The sequence below is a fragment of the Cupressus sempervirens genome, chromosome 6, assembly GCF_028749045.1.
Source record: "Cupressus sempervirens isolate cs-2001-9-10 chromosome 6, ASM2874904v1, whole genome shotgun sequence".
NCBI lineage: Eukaryota > Viridiplantae > Streptophyta > Pinopsida > Cupressales > Cupressaceae > Cupressus > Cupressus sempervirens.
The window spans coordinates 282,986,102-283,008,907 of record NC_143123.1 but is presented as its reverse complement, the minus strand read 5'-3'; the positions used below and the strand labels follow the sequence as shown (position 1 = coordinate 283,008,907).

General features: G+C 35.1%; 1 protein-coding gene across 1 annotated transcript in view; it reads right to left on the bottom strand.

Annotated features, from left to right (window-relative positions):
* The window catches only part of VDAC2 (voltage dependent anion channel 2), a 41,539-nt gene extending 19,899 nt beyond the window's left edge, over positions 1–21,640 (bottom strand). The window contains exons 1-3 of the mRNA XM_089787844.1: positions 21,533–21,640; positions 21,238–21,306; positions 7,026–7,093 (exon numbers count right to left, since the gene is read on the bottom strand). Of these exons, the coding sequence (XP_089643970.1) occupies positions 7,026–7,093; positions 21,238–21,286 (117 nt within the window). The 5' untranslated portion in view covers positions 21,287–21,306; positions 21,533–21,640. The remainder of the gene's footprint in view (positions 1–7,025; positions 7,094–21,237; positions 21,307–21,532) is intronic.
* Between the last annotated feature and the right edge of the window lie 1,166 nt (positions 21,641–22,806).

The window sequence follows — 22,806 nt, the reverse complement described above, 5'->3', positions numbered from 1 at the left end:
TCCTCTAACTCTAACCCTAACCCTAACCCTAACTATAATTGTAACCCTATCCCTACCACTAACTGTAACCCTGAATCTAACTCTACCATAATTGGACTTTAACCCTAACTATAACTATAACCCTAAACCTAACTCTAACCTTAACCGTAACCATAACCGTAACCCAAAACCTAACCCTAATCGTAGCTAGGATTCTAATACTCTGTCTACCCCTAACTCAAACTATAGCCCTAACTATACCTCAAACTCTAACCGTAACTCATATTCTAACCCTAAACCTAACCCTAACCTTGACCCTAACCCTAACCCTAAGCCTAAGCCTAACCCTTTGTCTACCCCTATCTCTAACCCTAACCCTAACCCTAACCCTACCCCTAACTCTAACCCTAAATCTAACTCTTTTTGTAAATCTAACTCTACCATAATTAGACTCTAACCCTAACCCTAACTTTAATCCTGACTGAAACCCTAACCCTAACCCTAACTCTAACCTTAACCCTGACTCTAACCCTACCCCTAACTCTAACCCTAACCCTAACCCTAACTCTAACCTTAACCCTAACCCTAACCCTAACTCAAACTATAGCCCTAACTATACCTCAAACTCTAACCGTAACTCATATTCTAACCCTAAACCTAACCCTAACCTTGACCCTAACCCTAACCCTAAGCCTAAGCCTAACCCTTTGTCTACCCCTATCTCTAACCCTAACACTAACCCTAACCCTACCCCTAACTCTAACCCTAAATCTAACTCTTTTTGTAAATCTAACTCTACCATAATTAGACTCTAACCCTAACCCTAACTTTAATCCTGACTGAAACCCTAACCCTAACCCTAACTCTAACCTTAACCCTGACTCAATCCCCTTACCCTAACCTTAACATTGATATAACTCTCTCTATATATAACCCTAACTCTAAATATAAACCTAACCCTAACCCTAACCCTAACCCTAAATCTAACTCTAACCCTAACTGTAAGTGTAACCCTACCCCTACCCATAACTCTAACTGTAAATCTAACTCTACCATAATTGGATTTTAATTTTAACCCTAACCCTAACTCTAACCCTAACCTTGACTCAAAACTCTAACCCTAACCCTAACTCTAACATTAACCCAACTGTAAAATTAACTCTATTGGTAACTCAAACCCTAAAACTAACCCTAATTCTAACCCTAACTCTAAATCTAGCTCTAGCTCTAACCCTAACTCTAACCATAACTCAAACTCAAACCCTAAACCTAACCCTAATCCTAACCCAAATTATAATGCTCTGTCTACCCCTAACTCAAACTATAACCCTAACCCTAACTCAAACTCTAACCCTAACTCATACTCTAACCCTAAACCTGACCCTAGCCCTAACCCTAACCTAGAACCTTACCCTAACCCTAACCCTAACCCTATCTATAACCCTAATCCTAACCCTAACTCTAATCCTAATCTTAACCCTAATTCTAATCCTAACACTAACCTTAACCCTACCCCTAACTCTAACCATAAATCTAACTCTACCATAATTAGAATCTAACCCTAACCCTAACCTTAACCCTAGCTCAAACCCTTACCCTAACTTTGTCCCTAACCATATATCTACGTATGACTATAACATTTTACATTACAATATCCCAAAAATAAAATATATATTTTTATCTAAATTAAACTCCTTATATTAAATTTAAAATAATATTTGACTCAAACCTTAACCGTAACCCTAACCTTAACCATGAGCATTACTCTAAACCTAAACTTAACCATAAACATAACTCTACACCTAACTCTAACCCTAATTCTAACTCTACCATAATTGGACTCTAATCCTATCCCTAACCCTAACTATAAGCATAACTCTAACCCTAGCCTTAACCATGAGCATAACTCTAACGTTAGCCTTACTATAACCCTAACACGAACCCTAATCATAACCATAACCATAACTCTAACCCTAACCTTAACCATGACCATAACATTAACCCTAACCTTAACCATAAACATAACTCTAATCTAAACCATAACCATAACTCTAACAATAACCATAACCATAACTCTATCCCTAACCTTAACCATAGCTCAAACCCTAACCCTAACTCCAACCCTAACTCTAATGCTAACCCTAACCCTAATTCTATCCCTAAGGTTAACATTAACTATAATGGTAACTTTGTCCCTAACCATATATCTATGTATGACTATAACATTTTACATTACAATATCCCAAAAATAAAAAATATATTTTTAATCTATATTAAACTCCTTATATTAAATTTTTAAAAATATTTTGAAGCATAATTTTATACTAACTTCATACAACTCTAATTAAAAATTAATTAACAATTTTATAGTAACCTTATCAAAATAAAAAATAAAAAGTAAATATTTTTCCTATTGCGCCGCGACTGCCACTAGCTATATATACCTCTATATATATTACGCCGAGAGTAATCGTTCTCGAGGCGCCTATTTTTATTTTCATTAATCCGAACTTCGATTAAAATAACTTTGAGATTAAATAAAAATAGGCGCCTCGAGAACGATTACTCTCGGCGTAATATATATAGAGGTATATATAGCTAGTGGGATAAGCTTACTTTTAAATATTATTTCATGTACAGCCATTGACTTCAATTAATAACTTCCAAGAAATTCTGTCATAAATCAATCTTGCATTTTATATATTTAATCAATCTTGATTAAAAAGGTGATCGAATAAAATTGCATATTATATTTACATCCTGAAAGGTGTGCCTGTCAGAATCCTCATTAACATTATTGATATTTTTATCATTTAAAGTTAGTTTCAAAACTTGCTTCAATATTTTGCCACCAATCAAATGCTGGATCTACAGGCTGAAAAGAAACTGACAGACTTGTTGATAATCCTCTATAATCTTCGGTAAAAATAGGACACCTTACCCATCAAAACTCTCAACTCAATGACTTCAGTACAATCATTGAACTGTTCAAATAGCAGTTTAGATATTTAATATCATATTTTTATTCAAATGTTGAGTCGTGCACCTGATGGAATAAGCTTGTTTCTAAATATTACTTCATGGACACTTGTCAACTTTAATTAACAACCGCCCAGTAATTATCTGTCATATATCAAGCTTTCCTAATCAAGTAAACAGGTAATTGAATACAATCGAAAAATTAAATTCAGATCCTGAAATGTTTGCCAGATTCCTTATGAATTTTATTATTGATTTGAAAGTCTAGAGTTAGTTTCAGAACTCGGAGCTTGACATGTAATAACCTTTTTTCGATATTGGAAATAGTTAGAATTTAAGTTGAAAAGTAATAAATTTTATGGCAACTTCATTTAATAAATAAATTCTTTAATAAACTTTTAAAGTGAGCTACGTGGAAAATTATAAAATTCTCTTTATTATTATTTCTCCCTAAGTTAAAAAATTAAATTGAAAGAGAGAAAATCAAAACACGGGGAAAGGAAAATCAAGAGGCAAGCAGAAGGAAAGTCAAGAGTCGCTGTAATGGGTTATAAAAGAACAGTGAGAGGTTCATTCAAAATATGCTTGGTTTATCAACTTCTTGGAAGAGCTCTAAAAGCTTCTTGTTTCAGTTTCCTGAGTACAAAAACCCTTGGGATTACTTTCAAATTGGACGGAGACCCAATTCAGGTTGTAGACATTATCCAAGCATCTCAAGATTGTTCCAAATTTGTAAAGTCTTCTTAAAAGACAAATTTGTAAGGATTCAAAAAACAAATATTTTCTTCTATTTTCCTATTTGAGAAAAGGAAGATTATGTTCTGATATTATATTTCTGATTTTTTAATCTAGCAAATGATCTATGGATCTGCTTCACATTTTTTGTTTCAAATTCTTCATTTGCATATGAATTTAACTACTTGTATCTTGAAGCCATTTATCAATATTATAATTCGAGATTATATATGGTGATGTTATCTTGGTTTATTGCCGGCTCCAATTCATTGTTTCGGAAGTCATTATCGCTCTTGACTATAGTTTACAGGGGAATTAATTTATTAAGATTCGCTTTGATTAAGTCTTGCAAATATAATCACTGGACTTCATTATACTTCCAGAGAATAATTAATATATTGGAAGCACCATCTTCTGTAGCAAATATTTCTGATGTTTGAATCGCTCAAAGTCTCTTGATTTGATACCAATTCTCTGCTGAAATGGCCGGATGCTGGTTCTGATGCATCTGGATGCACAGGTGCATTATGGTGCTGCATGGATTCTCCCAGGTGCGCTACCTGGGAGCATCCGGGCACATCCGGAAACCAACCGTGGCCAAAAGGCCTTTTAATGGATGAATTTTCAGAACTATCGATTTCAAAAATCAACTGTGAACAATGATGGATGCTGTGCAATATGTCAACTATAAGGTACTCTAAAATCAAATGATTTGATACTGCTCTCAAAACCAGTACAACACTATTAATGTCTTATAACATTTTGTTAACTGGAGCAGCACTTTGACTTACATAAGCTTTCAGAATGCTAGAAGAGCGCCTTACATGACTGATGTAGCTGTCCAAAATGCTGGAACAGCACTTTAGAGATTATATGATTGGTATAATTTTCATTTTTATGATGACTGATACAGCACCTTTTATGTAACCTTCTGAAAACTGAACAGAACCTTATATTACTGATGGAAACCTTCCACAATGCTGTAGCAGCACCTTATATGACTGATGTAATATTGAGGATGATTGATGGTGTTTGGAAATGATGTAAACTGGAATCTCAGGGCTTGGGTTTACTGATTTTACTCCTCCAAAAGTAGTGCTCCGCTACATTTGACTGGAAATCTCATAAACAAGACAGATCCAATAGATTCTTACAACTCTACCTTCATCAATTCTTACCTTATGATTCTGAATTACTGAATTTGATTAGTGAATCTTGCCTCTTGACTCTTGATTGATCAACATTGAATCATGAACTAAGTTTTTATTTTGTAATTCAAACTGTATTGGAATCTTGAACTTGAGTAATTTACTAATTAGTTATTTCAATTTGTATCTTTGTCACTTTGTGTTTGTGAAGTTTGAAGTTGAACTATCAATGGTGAAGTATCATATCATGGAATGGTTTATTTTTGTATATTTCTTGCATTTCTTTGCATATATAAATTATTGTGCGTGTGTGTGTGTCGACGCATCCAAATCCAAAACAAAAAATTTGCGCATTGGCTTCGTGCATCAGCATCAATATTGGCAACTTAGTCCCCCATTGGTCCATTAATAGTCAAGAAACATTAGTTGAATCCACTATTTTATTAGTGGAAGCCTATGGAAGTCTCTCATAGCTGCTGCACATGATATAGAAGACATTCATATGATCGGATCTGTGAATGTGGCGGAGATATTATGGATTTAAAAGTTATTTTGGAAATGAGAAACATTTGAATAACTCTGGCTGGCAATCATAGAATTTCGCATTCAGAATTGCATGAAAAAGAATAGATGGTATATGTGATTCATCAGCGAGGTATGGCGCTGACATATGATCACAGATATAGCTGAGTGTGCCGGTCATTACAACAGTTTGGTCTGTGGGTGTTTTCCAGGGTTTGGCTCAATGCCATCCATGCTTGTCTTTGACAATGTGGGGCTTGTCTGAGTGGTGCAGGTATTGGAAGTATTTCCTTTTGGATGGTTTGGGGTTCCCTTATTTAGCTCGTGAGAATACTTGCCCATTGCTGTTGCTTCAGTTGGAAACCGCTTCTTACATCCACAGATTTACCATTAACTGAGAATCTGCCATTTGCTGCTAGTATGTATCTGGAGTCATAATCAATGAATTGAATTGAATATTGGCATCAAGTTCATGTTGTGGTCAGCTCTGACATTAATGAATGTAAGTGCTGCTGTGGATTCCAGAATGTAGTCTTTGATAAAAGGTCACGAATTTCCAGTTTTGACTTCCTTCTTTTACTTCTGAGACGATGAGTCCACTTCTATATTGGTAACATGCTATTTCAGTTCTGTTATTCAAATTTCAAATGGTAGAAGCACATATGTCTTTCTAATGTCAAACCCAACGAACCGGAAAACAGAATGCAACTTAGAAGAGCAATACAGTGACTGGTTGTTATCATATTAGAAGCATTTGAAACAAAAATTGAGAGAGAAAATTCCAGTGAGAGCAATATGCATGCAAATTGTTTAACAAAATACCTGAGTACAAGGCAAAAAATTAGTATCAAATAGGGGTGGGACTCTACATGACCAAACTCAGGAGTACTCACCGAGACTCATAAATAACCTGGAAAAACTTGGCTAGGTAGATAATGTGTGATTTACTCAGCTACAAAAATAGATCACAAGTAAGGGTGTACTTGGAGACTTTTGAAATTGTGGTTTTTAAACAATCACTGACTATAGACTTATAGAACAGCATTGCGATAACTATCAGATGCTTCCATGTTTGGATTTTATGGTAAAGCTAAAGAAAATAAGCAGTCAAAAAAACCATAGTTAGACCACCCTCGGGGATGGGGGTACAGCGGAATGGGGGGACAAATTTCCGAGCGGGGGGACACAAGAGCCTTAATTTGGGGATGGTGGGGGGATGGCAGGGGTTGTATATACTATACATATGGTACTTAAAATGCTAGTTATGAAAAGATGTATTTCAATATGTCATATAAAGATGTAAAAGAGTAAATACTTGAACATTGCATTGAATTGGAACATTCAACATAAATAGTCGAATCGGCAAATAGTCAACACCAGGATGCCCCCTCACATCCTTGGCGGAGGTGGCGCATTCTGGTGGCACAAATGGGTGGGGCAAAAAGGGGGTGGACAGGTCGCCGTGTTACTATGAAAAAAACTATTGTTTGAAACAAATAAGCAGTCATAAAAAACTATTGTTTGAAGCAAATAAACAGTCAAGAGTAACTATGTATAAACCAAATCATTGAAGCGCATATATGTAATAGGAAAATCTTGCAACGATACAAGAATATATGTTTAGAAGTTGCAAACTATATCAGGTGCAATCAAATTACTCACCAGCCCATCTCCAGAGTACGTTGACACAGTAAATTTTTGTTCATAGTTGTAGTCCTTCGTGAGAAGATCTGCAAGTGAATAAGATCATGTTCCTGAGATGAATATAAACATTCAATCCTTTCAAACTACAAATTATAGAGCTTCTTGAAAAAAATGATAAAAAGAAAATGATATCAAATTACAATTAAAATATATTCATGTCTAGGACAGTAGATATATTCAGGATTTCCAGCTTGAGGTTGGACCCTATGCTTGGGACAAGGTTCCTCATTGTGATGCCTAAGTATCCTGATTTCAACCCCTCCACAAAAACTTAACAATTCGAGAATGGATTAGGCTACCTACTCTCCTTCGGTAGTTCATGTGCCTCCCATGTTAGGCTTATCTCATCTTATTCTTGAGTGAGAATTACATCTCTTACTACATTTTCCTCTTGTTTCATTTTGGATTTGTGAATTTACGACAAATTATAAGACAGTCCAAGAGGGACAAGACAAGTATCAGAGCATTGCAATGAGAAAGGATCTATTAACTCAGTCCAAATATATGGCAATGACTAAATGATAATGGGAAGAAATGAATTTATTGTGTCATGCTTCTAAACCTCATCTTAATATAAACTATTGTTCACATTGTTGAGAATTATTTGTACACCACACCAAGCCATAAAGACAAAAGCATATCTTTACTCACTTGAGAGATTTGGATAAGACAGGCATTGCTTGAAGATCAGAAATTTTGGGAAGGGCGGACTGAAATGTCCCCTTTTTGAAACAAGATTTAATAATAAATAATAATTATAAATTTAAAATATCAAAGAATAAAAATAAAATCTAAATTAAAAATATAAAAGAATAAAATTGAATATGACATAATTAAAATGTAGTTAACTTAAAGAAGGATCAAAAGGTGTGAAACGAAAAGTAGTGATTCGCAGAGAAGAGAACTTCACTTGAAAGGGGAGAGCAAGGAAGAGATAGAGGAAGGTGGAATCAAGAAAGAATTAATGGAAGAGAGAGGGAATGAAGAGAAAATAAGGAAAATGACAAAGGTTATGAAAGGTTGTGACTCTTGCAAAGGGTAGTAATAATGTAAGGTTGTGTCTCTTTCAAAATGCAGAAATGATGAAGGGTTGTGAATCTTCCAAAGGGTGGTAATTATGGAAGGTAATTACTCTTCCAAAGGGCAGAAATAATGAAGGGTGTTACTCATTCAAAGAGTGGCAAGTATGAAGATTTGTGACTCTTTCAAAAAGTAGAAATGATAAAGGGTTGTGACTCTTCCCAAGGGTGGTAATGATGAAAGGTTATGATGATTGCAAAGGGCAACCATGATGAACAAGTGTGACTCTCTCCCACATTGGAAGATATAAAGATGAGAAGGTTTCAGTTGAGGGCATCCAAGGGAGAACAACTTGGGGACTAATATATTCTCAAAGGCAACAATGAAATGTGGTGACTAAATTCTTAAGAACGGTGGTGATCCTCTAACCAATAAAGTATAAAGGAGATCCAAGGCTAGCATTCAAGGAAGGAATAAATAAAAAGAAGATAGTAAGTAAGCCAAGCAGGAAACACCCATTAGACAAACAGTCGAGATAACCATCAAACAACAATATCCTCTACAATAGATAAGTTATAATAATACCTTCACCATTATGACATATACAATACAAATAATATTTTATATCCATACATTTGTTGATTGTGGAATGTTTGACCTGTACATGAAAAAATCGTGAACTTCTCATCAAGTAGTTGTTTTCTAGCAAGAAATCTTCCCTCGCGAGAAATTCAGAATTTTTCACATTGGGAATAGGCAAGTCCATGCCATTTTCTCAACCACGGCTGTATGATAGACTTTGACATCAAACAAAGAAGTTCTTTTTGTATTTTATGGCTTCTATTTTACTGTCCAAGCCACCGAAAACCCTTGTAAAGTATTAAAAGATCATTTGCAAGAATTTACGTCAATTTGGAGCGAATTTGAAGCATATTTGAAGAGGATTCTGAATCGAAATCGGATTCTCAAGTAGGTTTTCAAATTTCTTTTCTTTCCTTTTTTTAAAAATCATTTTATCTCCTTTTCATTGCATGTAGGTTTATCGAAACTCAATAATGGCCTTTTCCAAGTAAACTAAATTGTTTGAGTGTAAAAACAAAATGTAACATCATTTTTATTTTACTTTAAATTTCCTTGTTTTCTCAAGAATCTCAGCATTTCCTAAAAAATTCAAACCCTAACACTTCTTTTTTTTTCAAGTTTTAACTGTCTAAAATTATTTAGACTAATTTAGTTTGTTTGCTAAGTTTTTATTCGAATATTAATTTATAACTTTATGGTTTTAATTTGTATGTGTAGGTTGAAATTTGAACTAGATGGCAAATACAAGTTATTCTACAACTGGGTCAGCTTGATAGTCTATCTATGCCTCAACTAACACATGCCCATCAGAATATATAGGGATGTGCCCTAAAGGGGCTAGAGATAAGGCTTGGAATTGTGTCTCCGGAAAAGGAACGTAATACCATAATTTGTGTCAAGTTTGAAAAAGTAATCTACAGAGGCATACACCACTTAAAATACTCCCTATTGATGTTGAGATATCCTCCCCTTTTCTGATTAAAATCATGTGTGTGCTAAGATTGTGAAAGATTATATAATTGACAACAAGGTTCCTAATATGTCATTTTTTTTACTGTGGACAAGCTCAACGGTTGAAATGATATGTTTGTGTCACAAGAGGCCTTACATTATATTCGTTAAATTGATTCAAGCAATATTGGCTTTGGGAGCTTTCAAATGACATTGCAATGAGAGTACATTTTGGGGGGTCATTTCACAATGTGCAGAAAGTAAATGAGAATAGGGTTGAGGAGTTCTATTCTAATCCTATCCTAGTAACTTGAAAGATAAATAATGTTAAGATGAGATCTACCAAGCTTTGCTTTGCAATCTTCAGGGGTTGTGTAAATAGTTTTCATATCCCTATGAACACCATCAAAACATACAATGTGCATTAAAGATAGAACTGAATTGTCCACATAATGGCTCAACTCCAACCTTAAACTGCACTTAGGAATCACCTAAGAGAAAAAGGCATGAGCAAGATGATTCCACCATAACACTATTACCAATCACATTCATCTAAGTACTTGAAAACAAATCTAAGAGCACGTGCAAAACTTTAATGACAACATTGTTATCTCAGTAGCTCATAAGAAACAATCTCCAAATTCTATCTCAAATTAGGCCCCCATTGAAACATAATCAAAGGCCCACACTGTGTTGCCTCAACCTTAATTAAGGTTAGGGCAACAAAAGAGAATTTGCAAATAATAAGAGGGTCCACATGGACCAATCAAGATAGAACAACCTTGCTCAGTGGGTTAATGAATGCTCACTGTGTTAGCCCATTTAGTAGGAGAGTGGAGTAAAATAATTGTTCGCTATCCACTAAATGCTCTTTCACTGAGAATAGCCTATGTTTGATATGTTCCTTGAATGCACAGAATCTGCACAACATTGACTCCAACTCATCTATGTTGCGACTTGATGTCGATCCTCACTTGAACTCCATAATGATGGTCATTTCTCATTCACACTTGCTCAAATTGTTCTTCCAATCTGGCATTGAATCTCGGGCCATGTGCATGACATTCGAGAATGTGGAAAAGTTCTCAAAGTCATTCTTCGTGAAGAAATTTAACCAAAATAACTCTGCCAATTTGTTGTTAAGGTATCTACAATTATATAATTCTCGGTCAGTTTCTACGTGAATAAGGCTACAAATGTGTTGGAGATTCCTTGCTGAATATTTCCGACAACCTTTCTTGATCAAGCGGATTCCTCATTTAAAAATGTTAAGCATTTCCTTTGTCATGATTACTATGTTGTACCAATGAGCAAAATGATATCGTTCTTTCCTTATCACTCCACTATTGGCTAACGTCTGCCTAGGAGTTTCCACTAAGGCTTGCATGTGTGAGATTAAAAAATCTTAATAAATATGATCATCACCTCATGACTCAACTATGCATTACATCCTGGAAAGGATAGCTAATGCATTTTCATTTATCTATACCAAACCTTCAACAAATTTATAAACTTGCTTCTAGATGTCCTCCACCCAAACCTCTGCACTTTAGTAAATCCTCGTTATCTCAATATCTTCCACCAACTTAGCTTGAGGAACTGTAGGATGAACTTTGAAAACTTTATCATTGATTTAGCTCAAGATTTCTTGTAATTCCAATGCAAGGTCAATTTCTTTTTTGCTACTCCTTTGCAACATTTGTCTAACCAATCTTGAATGACAACATACAATTGTTCTTCTCCCTACACCATTCTTTCATTAATTTCTTCTTTGGTGATGGGACTTTTTGTTGTCACGATAGGAAGCTCTACATCTGTGGTAGGAACTTTCATCTCTACCATAGGAAAATCAATATCCATCATTTCATATTTCTAATATGACCCCAAGGCTTTCCTCAACAGCAACCTCTTGTTTTCTATCTCTTTCTTTGGAAAATTCTTGATAAGCATTGATCCTCTCTCTATCTTGCACTAGCCTAGTCATCAGAACTTCCTGTGACATCCTTCTACTTGTTTCAACATCTCCCTTGTGAAAGGGTCAATCTCATGTAAGCTTGAAGTCCTACTTGGCGATGATGGAGTTGTCATTGATCTTTGCCTCTTATGTTGGGGTTATTTACTATGCGAGTTGGGGCTCTTTCTCAATTCAAGTTCTTGGGCAATACTTTTTTCTTTTCCTCATTCAGCACTCTCTGCTGGAATTCCTCTTTTAATTCTAAACCCTCATACTCCCTTGATCTATCATCGCGCAATGGTTGGTGCCCCACCAAGTTATAAGTTAAACTATCCTTAAACACCTTTAATTTGTTGATTTGATGCCCAACCCGCCATTTTGTAAATTTCATGACTGGTCCAAATATTAAATCAAGATCCAATATTTCCTTCTCGAACCAATCATACGGCTGGATGATCCTCTCCCTTTCCGACTCTATCCGGACTGGATCACGTTGTATCTTCTTCCACTTGGTTTGTGTAATGTCCATCATCGCTATTCTTGGACACTGCATGGAATTACTCAATAATAATGGAGAAATACTTTTAATTGATAGTTTCAAGTGCTATAATATGACTTTATTGAATGATAATGCAATGAATGGTAATACCAAATGTTTATGAAATAGATATAATATGCAATGTTTAATATGTATGCAATGATGCAGATAATGGAGATAAATGAGTTTACAATGCTTATCCCAATGCCAATGGAATACAATTACAAACTAAGTCTGCAAATAATATCCAGACCTTCATGTGATGCTATGGCTGTCTCTGATATCCTGTTATGATCCACACACATTCCCTGCTAGCCATCTTTGATATTCCTTTATAAAATATGTTACTGATAATGGAATGGTCACAGAGAGTACATTGTTTCTGATAATCTTAATTATATATGCAATCTGCAATCAATAGAGTCATCTCTGATATAAAATTGTGAGTATTCTTGATATGTGTTTAGTCTGATATATATTGTTGCGATACTTGCACTTCAACAATATGGAGGTTGCATAAGCAACCGCTGCTTGTTCAACAAAGCGATAAATCCACAAGGAAGTAAATAAGATATATTCTCAATTCATGATACTTTTCCAATCAAAAGACATGGAATATTAATATATGTCTGAAGGGATGCATTTGTAGAGTCAAGTCAATTGGTTAACTGCTAATGTGATTAGTTAACATCACCAATGGTTATCAAGAACATAATGCAATCAATGCTAATCGCACAAGGATGACAAATGATCAATTGTCAATAATAATCAAGGCTATATGATATATATTACTCCTAATAATCATATGATTATTACGAGTAATCACGTTGATCATGAGTTACTCTTTCTTCCATAAATTGGCAGTGACCCCCCATCATCGATTAACAGTCCATCCTTGAATATGATTCTTAAGCATCTTGCATGATTGTTGTAAAAGGAAAAGGAAAGGGGGTTTTATAGTCCACGACACTATGCCATAGTTTTTGGGTTTACATATGGTGACAGTGATATGGGACTACCTCGTACTCTTTTTCGAGAGGCGCTTGGCACTACAAACGAGGCATACATACCCTACCCCCCAGTGGGATTTGAACTTGTGACCTCTCTTTCAAGAGTACAAGTTCTCCACCACTAGGCCAACTCAGGCTGTATATATATATATATATATAACACGCACACACATATATATACCAACCATAGGATGCTGATTTATGATGCAATCATGTAGATGAGCATGGATGCATGTATGTGGGTGCTCATGCATGTACATATGCAGGTGTAAACGTATGTAGATGAGTGTGTGTGCATGTGTCTATGTATATGCAGAGATTTAAATATGTAGGCATGTATGTATGTGAGTATGCAATGGATGATGCATAAGAATGCAAATGCAAATGATTTGCTAGCTAATATGCAAGTACTATATATACATGGCAAGGAATATTTTTTATTCCCTTGCCTTATTTACATTTGTGCTTTATGAATTCACAATTTATAGGATATCACAGTCTCCACTGCTTCAAAAATGCTTGTCCATAAACGTTTGATGTTTCTGCTCTTTTGGATTTCTTCCTGAAACCAATGCAGAGTCTGGATAATCCATTATTTTTTTAAATCACTTCTATCCTTGGTCTAATTTTGATATTTTGCAGTTGAGTCTTCATTGGGGATATGGTAGCTTGAAGTCCATCTAAGGCATATTTCTTTCTGCCTTCCTTGAAAGTGATGATTTGATGGTTCAATATCTTGCTTGAAGGGTCCGATGTGCTTCATCCAAGGAAGTCCTAATATGAGGTCTGCGTTTCCAAGTTTCAATATGTGGAATTGGGCCATGTGGTTGTAACTTGGGGGGAAGTGTTGAATATTACAGAACACACTTTTTCCATTTGCCAATTTAATCTTGATAGAGTCACAAGAGATTATAAGTAAGTTATGTTTTTGGATAAGAGTTGTTGATGAAGTTATGTGAAGAGCCACTACCTAGGAGTGCTTGTAATCCTCTTCCTTCCATACTTCCTTGAATTTGAAAGTGTTGGTGTTGGGTCCTTCAAGGTTGGCTAGGGTACCTTCTTTATCTAGGCCTCCTTCATCTATTTGTTGAAAGATAGTTTGGTTTTCATTTTCCTCCTTGATATGGAAGAAGTGATTATCATGTACAGTGTGATTTTCGAACTCGTAAACTGGATTTTGAGTCACCTTGTAATTCTTCCCTCTTCTGGTTCCCTGAATATGTATGATGACGTTGTTCTGACAAGGTGGGGAAGATGTTTTATCTGAAATGGCTTTGTCTCCCTATCTTCTTTTGGATGTCTCTTTCACTCTGGAAAAGGTATAGGTTGGTCTTTGTATCTTGTGAGTTGCTTCCTTTGGGTAAGGAGGTTGGAACTTGTCAAGTATTAAGTCTCTTTGGATTGATATTTTGGTCTATTTCTGAAGCCAGTGTTCTTCTTAGAGCATGATCCTTGGAGGAGATAGAATCCTTATGGTAAGGTCTCTCTTATTGGTGCTTTCTTCTTGTCGGGCTAGCGACCTTGTGTAGTAGGGTGCTATTTTTTATCCATATTTTATCCTTGGCTCAAAATACTCTTTTAATGTCAGCTCTTCTTTTAGATTCCCATTTTCCCAATCTTCTATGATATGTTCTTGTAGGAAGCCAGTAGGTTTGGAATTGGTAAATGTAGAAATGTAGGGTCTAGGATTTCTATCTTTAGAGTTAGAGGACAAGTTGGTCAAGGTGGGAAGGTATGGTCGAGACTCCTTGCAGGATTGGGGGGTGTTTCTTGTGAAAGGTTTTAAAGATGTTTGGGTAAGTGCTTTGATGAGTCCGTCAATTGAGTCTCGCATCCTTTTTTGTCCATTTAAGAATTGATATAACTTCATGTCATGTCAACCTCATGGTCTTGCTCCATTGGTTCTTTCTTTTTCCTATGGCTATAAATCAAGAGGCAGGCAAGGAAACTCTGATACCAACCATAATGTCCCCTTTTGCTATCCTTGGACACTACGTGGAATTACTCAATAGTAATGTAGAAATAATTTTTATAGATAGTCTCAAGTGCTATAATATTAACTTATTGAATGACTGGTAATTCCAAATGTTTATGAAATAGATACGATATGCAATGTTTCTGGATGCAATCAAAAAGTTTAGTATGTATGCAATGACGCAGATAATGGAAATGTATTAGTTTACAATGCCTATTCCAAAGACAGTGGAATACAATTACAGACTAAGTCTGCAAATAATATCCAGACCTTCAGGTGATGCTATGGCTGTCTCTGATATGCTGTTACAATCCACGCACGTTCCTGGCTACATGTCTTTAATATCCCTTTATAAAATATGTTGCCAATACTGGGATGGTCACAGGCAGTATGCGTCTCGGATCTTCTTAATTATATATGCAATCTGTAATCGATAGAGTTGTCTCTGATATTTAATTATGAGTATTCTCAATATGTGTTGTGTCTAATATATACTGTTGCGATACTTGCAATTCAACAATATTAAGGTTGTGTCAGCAACCACTGCTTGCTAAACGGAGCAATAAATCCACAAGGGAGTAAATAAGATATATTCTCAATCGATGATGTTTTTCTAATCAAATGGCATGGAATAGTCACCTAGTATTTTGTAGATTCACAAACTTTTATATCCATCCTGTGTCTCTGAGTAGCCTTTTCTGATCTTCTCAGTTATCATGTTGTTAATATGTGTTGTAAGGGACGCGCTTGTAGAGTCGCGTCAATTGGGTAACTGCTGATGTGATTATTTAACATCACCAATGAATATCATGAACATAATGTTATTAATGCTAATCACACAAGGATGACAAACGATCAAGTGTCAATAATTATTAAGGCTATATAATATTTATCATTCATGATAATCATCTGATTATTACAAGTAATCATGTTTATCATGATTTCTTCCAAAATTCAGCAGTGACAACCAATTATGGATTAACAATCCATCTTTGAATATGATACTTAAGCATCTTGCATCACTGCAGTATGGATATTTATATATACATATAGCAAGAGTGCCACATGGATTCCATCACACATGCACACAGATATATATATATATCAACCATGGTATGCTGATGTATGATGCAATCATGTAGATGATCGTGTATGCATGTACGTATGTGCAGGTGTACATGTATGTAGAGGAGTATGTGTGCATGTGTCTATGTATATGCAGAGAAGTATATTTGTAGATATGTGTATGTATGTGAGTATTCATATATGTGTGTGTGTGTGTGTGTGCGTGTATAGATGCATGGTATGAGTAAATGTATTGGTGTTTATGTATGTACGGATGCATCATGTGTGAGTATGCAATGGATGATGCCTAAGGATGCAAATGCAAATGATGTCCTAACTACTACAAGTACTATATATGTATGACAAGGTATGCTTTTTATTTCCTTTCCTTATTTACATCTGTGTTTTATGAATTCACAATTTAAGGGATATGACAGTCTGGCACTCGGATGATTTTACACGCACTAACAGTGGAGTGACAGTTTAAAAGACATACTCCTTTTGACCTCATACTCATCTGTAGCGTTGGCTCAAAAATCTTCAAGTTGAATTTTGTGTTGGTATTTGATTCTATTGTAGGGATCATAATCCAATCTTGTTGGATAAAATGGTAGACAATAGAAATGTGGCTCATGTGTTGATCATTCAACTACCTACAATGAAGATAAACACAGCCAAAATAAAAACAACTTGTGGAATGGTTGATAAATATGAGGTATTTCCCGCAGCAAGTCAATTATGACATTTCTAGCAGGATTCAACTGTGTAGTTTTTAAGTCAAACTCATTAACCCATGTTACATAAGAGATGACTTTTGGAATTTGGAAGAGTGAGAGAGGCAATGTTGGGAGTCTTCCTAGAAGTGAGTGCGAGATGACTTTAAGTCAAGAAAGTTGTAGAGTGTATGTTTGTAAGCCAATTGGTGAACAATGGAAAAGAACAATGAAGATAAATACTCAGTCCAAAAACAGAAGAGTTTTTTAAATTTGGATGAGTGAGGTTAGCAAGGGGAGGGCAGCTTCCAAGAAGTGAATGTGTAGATTTCAAGGGAAGTGACTACGAATTCAAGAAATAAAGATGGTTGTAAAAGGCATGTTTTTAATTCCAATTATTCCTTTCCACCAATTATTCTTCCCTTTATTAGTAGAAAAGTGCAATGAAGATAGCTACTCAGCCAAAATATTAGATAATGAATTCTGGTAAGCGTGAGGATGGGAAGGTGATGGAAACTTCCAGTAAGTGAGTAGTGCGGCTTTTGCATGAGATTTCTAGAAACACGAGAAGTCAAGATAGTTGTAGAGTGTATCTTTGTTATTTGAATTCAGAAGCAGTGAACAGAAGAATGCTGTGTTTAGAAATGTCTTCCAATTACTTGCTATATTGAGTTTTTTCTAAGAAATTAATAAGAACAGCGTGTATTCCATTTTAAATGTGTTACTATTTCACTTTCATATTGTGTTTGTGTACTTAAATCTGCTGACTAAATGGACTGAATCTTGACCATATCATAAAGTATACAGTTAATTATTAAATCCAAAAAAGAATTAGTAACACATTTTCTTGTACCATTTTGATCTAACTTATTTATCGGCCAAATATACTTGATCCTATTACAGTATTGCTAATGTCTCATGCAGGATTTCCTAAAAGCTTATGAATATAAATTTTTTTAAAGTTGTATAAATAATTTACTTTTTAAGTGCTTGCACTTCAAAGTATATGCAGACAGCTTAAATTTTCAACTGCCAATTAGATCCATGTATTAAGTAAGCTTGGTTTGAAGCTCAGACCCTCTTTTCAAATAAAATAGATATATGGGAAGTTTTTCTATTTATATCAATTTTGTGGAGAGACGCACATCCCAAATTCCTCAAATCAATCCAAGTGCATCTTGACATCCCTTGGACATCCTCCATGGGAACTGACATTGTCAGAAAACCAACAATATCTGAGGACAGGAGAAGAACTGTCTGTGTCCTTCTCTACCCAAGATACAGAACAAAGAATGTGCATCTGGTAACCTATGGAATCATCATCATCACCACCAAGCTTAGGATCAAGTTGGATAGTTTTTGTTATTAAAGCTTATTCCAATTTCAAAAGACAATACCTTTGAAATGGATTGTGCCTGCAAGTATGATGAACATTGAAGATTGTACTTCTAATAACCTTGGCCTCAATACTTCAATATTGTTGAAATCTCATTGAACCATTGAGTTCAAATCATTTATCAAAGGCTTAAAGTTCACAGATTCTTACTGAATTAATCCGTAGACTGTTGAGTTAAAATGTGACAAAGAAATCATGCTCATCCAGTGACAGGCAAGTCACTGAAGTCTCAAAAAGGTTCAATCACTGTCAATCATTGTCCACCAAACAGGGTGAACGCAAGTATGAATCCTCAATAAGTTCAAAGCAATAGATGGTGGGTTCCTCTTCCTCAATCCCATCAATCTACTATGAAAACAATTAGATGAAATGTCAACTAAGCAAATTGAATAGTCTACATTTACAGACTTCACAGGGTAGCTTTCTGAGGTGTCAGTTATTGATTCAGTCAGAGTGGCAATTATGGGGTCTGCACCCTTAAGGCAATATAAAAAGGTTAGGGTGTAAGACTTGAGACCCCATAAAATAAGAGAGTAAGTCTCAAGAACTCCAGACCGTTTTACATTAAGGGCCTGGCAGAAAGTTATCAAAGGTAAAAGGTCCACAGACTGTAGATTTGATGCTGTAACATCCCATCCAATGGAATATAAACTCCAGAGGGTCAAAAGGAAAATATTAATAAAATACACAGAGATGGTGGCAAAAGTGAAATGTCCTGCAATACCACAATACAGGCAGTCATCAATATGAAAGCAAAATAAAGTTATAAAGGCACATGCAAGCATGTGTAAAGAATCCAGATCAAAACAAAGACTTATACAATTATATCAATGGAAGAAATCAAGGATTCACTACTACCTGGCAGCAGCCAATAGATGCAGTAGCAACAGTTTACTGAAGATCATTTTTTTCTATGCTCTTGCATGCTTTTCTGATAGTTTAAAGCAGAAAATTCGTTTCTATGCAGTTAAGGAAAGGTTCCTGGAAGCTTTTTATACATATAAACCTAGAGCTCATTGTAAATAATCATAAATACTATAATTTGTAATAGTGCCTAGTCATCTGCGTTTCAAGTAGTGTAGCCTTCTAAGCCCAGCAATGCCTCTGAAACATTTAATAAAGATGTTATGCCTATGCTTTCTGCTATTCATCAAAGTTAATTGTGAATTGGTGAATGTTCTCACCTGTTATCGGTTAAAGTTTTTATCTCTTGCACTTTGTCTTGATTTTAAATTAATTCTTACATAAGAAAACCAGAAACACAGGATTGAAAGGTTTATCTGATATAATGTATAGCCTCTTTTATTTGGTGTTTTCTTCTGCCCCATTTCACCCCAGTTGGTTTTAATTGTTAGCACTAGAATAGAAGAAAATGACCTCCTCCAGATGCTGTCCTAGACTCTGGGGATTGAGCATTACCATAGTTAAATAGAGGATTGCAAAGTCCCAGCAATTCCTATAAATATTCCCCCAACGGTTACCCATAAATATTTGTTAAAAATATAATGTTGATTACTAAACCATTAGGAGTAGAAGTTAGAGAATTAAAAAACCTTAGTTATTGCATATTTTTACACCTAAAACGTCAAGTTTTTATTAGTAATGAAATAATTACACCTATTATTTATATTTCACCCTGCAACTCTTTTCGCGCATTCAACCAAACAATGGCAAAAAGAAAATTTTCCATCAAGTTGATGCATACTGGAAACTATTTCATAACAAGTACAGCCCTACCCATAAAAATCCCTTATCAACGACATTTTTGGAAATCTCCACTCTCCCTTTAAACATCCAGAGGTCAAAATACACTAATTGTCTGGTAGATAGGCCAAATCTCCATAAGCCTGATCCAATATTCCATTCTATTCAAATAGCTAGTTCTAAAGATTTATGATGGATACTATTTCTCTTGGGACTCAGTCTCAATTGGTATTTTCACTATTCTTAAAAATGAGGTTATGGTGTAATGCAAGGTCAAAGAGAGAGAGAAGGGATTGGAGTTTGGAACTTCCAAGTTGATCCGACCAGACTACTTACGTAAACTTTTGGGAAAAGAAACTCAAACAATCAGCACAAGCAACAGTAAGAAGCAGGAATTAACCATGATCTGTAACTTGCTCAAGCCACCGTCTTCACACAACCTCCAACCAGGCAGAAATGAATCCATGATACAAAAAAAGGAACCCCTATACATGCATGAATAATTCAGTAACAAAGCATAAATACAGGGCACAATGAGAAGAAACCTTCACACACTAATAAATTAATAACACATACTGGCAAAGTTTTTAGCATGGTGCATCAGCAATGGAGACATCTGGGCCTAAGGTATACAACAGTTTGTGCTGCTGCCACCAACCACCGGGATACTTTAAACAATGCAAACAGTGAAAAATTTTCTATTAGGAAAATAATTCTAGAAAGCTGCCCATGCAAACCTGGAAACCTAGACAAACTACCATTTCAATAATGTAGAGCCCGATGTGAACAGAGAATTGCAATGAAAAACACTGAAGAAAGAGTGAATACGAAAGGCTGGCATAGGCCATATAATGGCAGGTAAGTGGACAAACCATTTTCTTCAAATACGCGCTTAACCCCTAGGGTAAGCTCAATGTTTTCTCTATCATTAATGTTTCGTAAGATTTTAAATAAAGGATTATCAATCTTCTCAAAATTTGAATAGATAGGCAATATAACTCAACAGAGCTTGGTTTAACTTGGCTATGAACATAACAAAATAATCTTTAGCTCGCTGAAAAGCATTTGCTTCTTCGTGGATCTATTCACTTATTATCGTTTATTTACACATACTCCATCTGCACTTTAATACAATAAATTCCATAGAAGCTCCATTCGTTGAATTATGAACCGAAGGCTACATTCAGAATCTCTTCTACAATTTTGATTCATTTCCAGATAGGAAAACATTCAAATGAAGGGCAAATGTAGAGGCTGCTTACCTTGTGCCTTCTTTCCAATATCACAAAACAATCCTGGTCCTTTGCCCATCTCTACTTTCTATTCTGGTACTGTTTGAGGAAATGAAATACATTGTCAGAAGCGCGTTATATACTTGGAAAACCAAAAAAAACAGCATAAGAAGCATGAAAAACATAAGCCTTTAATTAACAAGGATCAAAACATAGGTCACCAACACGGATCAGATCAGATGTTTCGGATATGATAATCAATTGCTGAGCATGGGAAAGAACGGAAGAGCAAAGTATACTCAAAAGAAATGCAACAATTCCTTACCTAACTGAGATGTGCAAATGATGGTCTGAGATGAAAGCAGGAGAGGGGCAGCTCCGGCATGAAATCGATCTCCAAACCTCGGCTATGTGGAACCGCACAAAGCACGGCAAAAGAAACAGCAAAATATAAAGGCCCTTATTAAGGGCACTCAACTGCTATCGTGCACAGCCACACTCTGCTAAATCGCCTTTTTTTAAATTTTTATTTTTATTATTATTATTATTATTTTATTTTGTTATGTTTCATACACTGATTGACAAAATTAAAAACTCGCACACAGCTTATATCTTTATTATTATTATTAATGATGATGAGATTTCTTCTCGAGGGAAGGGACGGAAGAAATGAAATGAAATGGAAGATTTTCATGTCTATGAAACTTAACAATCTAATATTTAATGTTTATAAAATTTAATAATAATAATAATAACAATCTATGAAATCCAAGGGATTATTGTTGTCTAATGTCTTTTTATATATATATATTTTTTTAATGTCAGTTTTTTATTTTTATTTTTAATGTTAGTTCTTTTATTATGAATTCTTGTCAAATAGATTATGTTTGTTTATTTTCTTTTAAGAAGAATTTGTAATGATCTTAGATATCTTTATATATTTTTTCTTAAAGATGAAGTTGTATTGGGCTTAGATATCTTTATATGTTGAGTACTCTATGAGAAAGTATCATTTTGCCTCAATTGCACTTGTTCTACATAACATACATGTGCTATCTTCCCATAACTCTTTAGATCTCTTCTACCTACCTATCTTGCACCTTAGATGATCCAAAGTCATCTTCAATTATGCCACTAATGGTCTTGTTTTCCCTTAATAGCAACCCCTAAATATTCTCTCTCCATAGTTTTGAACTCGATTAAATTCTTTGATGTAGTAATCTTTTTTTCTCCCAATATGATTAGTAGACTTGGAAAATTGAAATCGTTGGTTTAATTAAAAATTACTAGTTATATTTTAGGTAAGTTTATTTAGGATAATGCATTTGCATATTAGTTGTCATCTAGAAATATCGGAGTTTGCATTACATTTTAGCACATAGTGTTGAAGAAATCCACTTGAGGTGGAGTTAGTTTTCATTTCATGCCTCTTTGTGTGTGAAATCATACATTTTAGCACATAGTGTTGATGAAATCCACTTGAGGTGGAGTTGGTTTTCATTTCATACTTCTTTGTGTGTGAAGTCCACTTATTTCTCTTATCACATTATCATTCTCTCATTGTTGCACATACTTTATGATCTATGTTTCTAATATTTT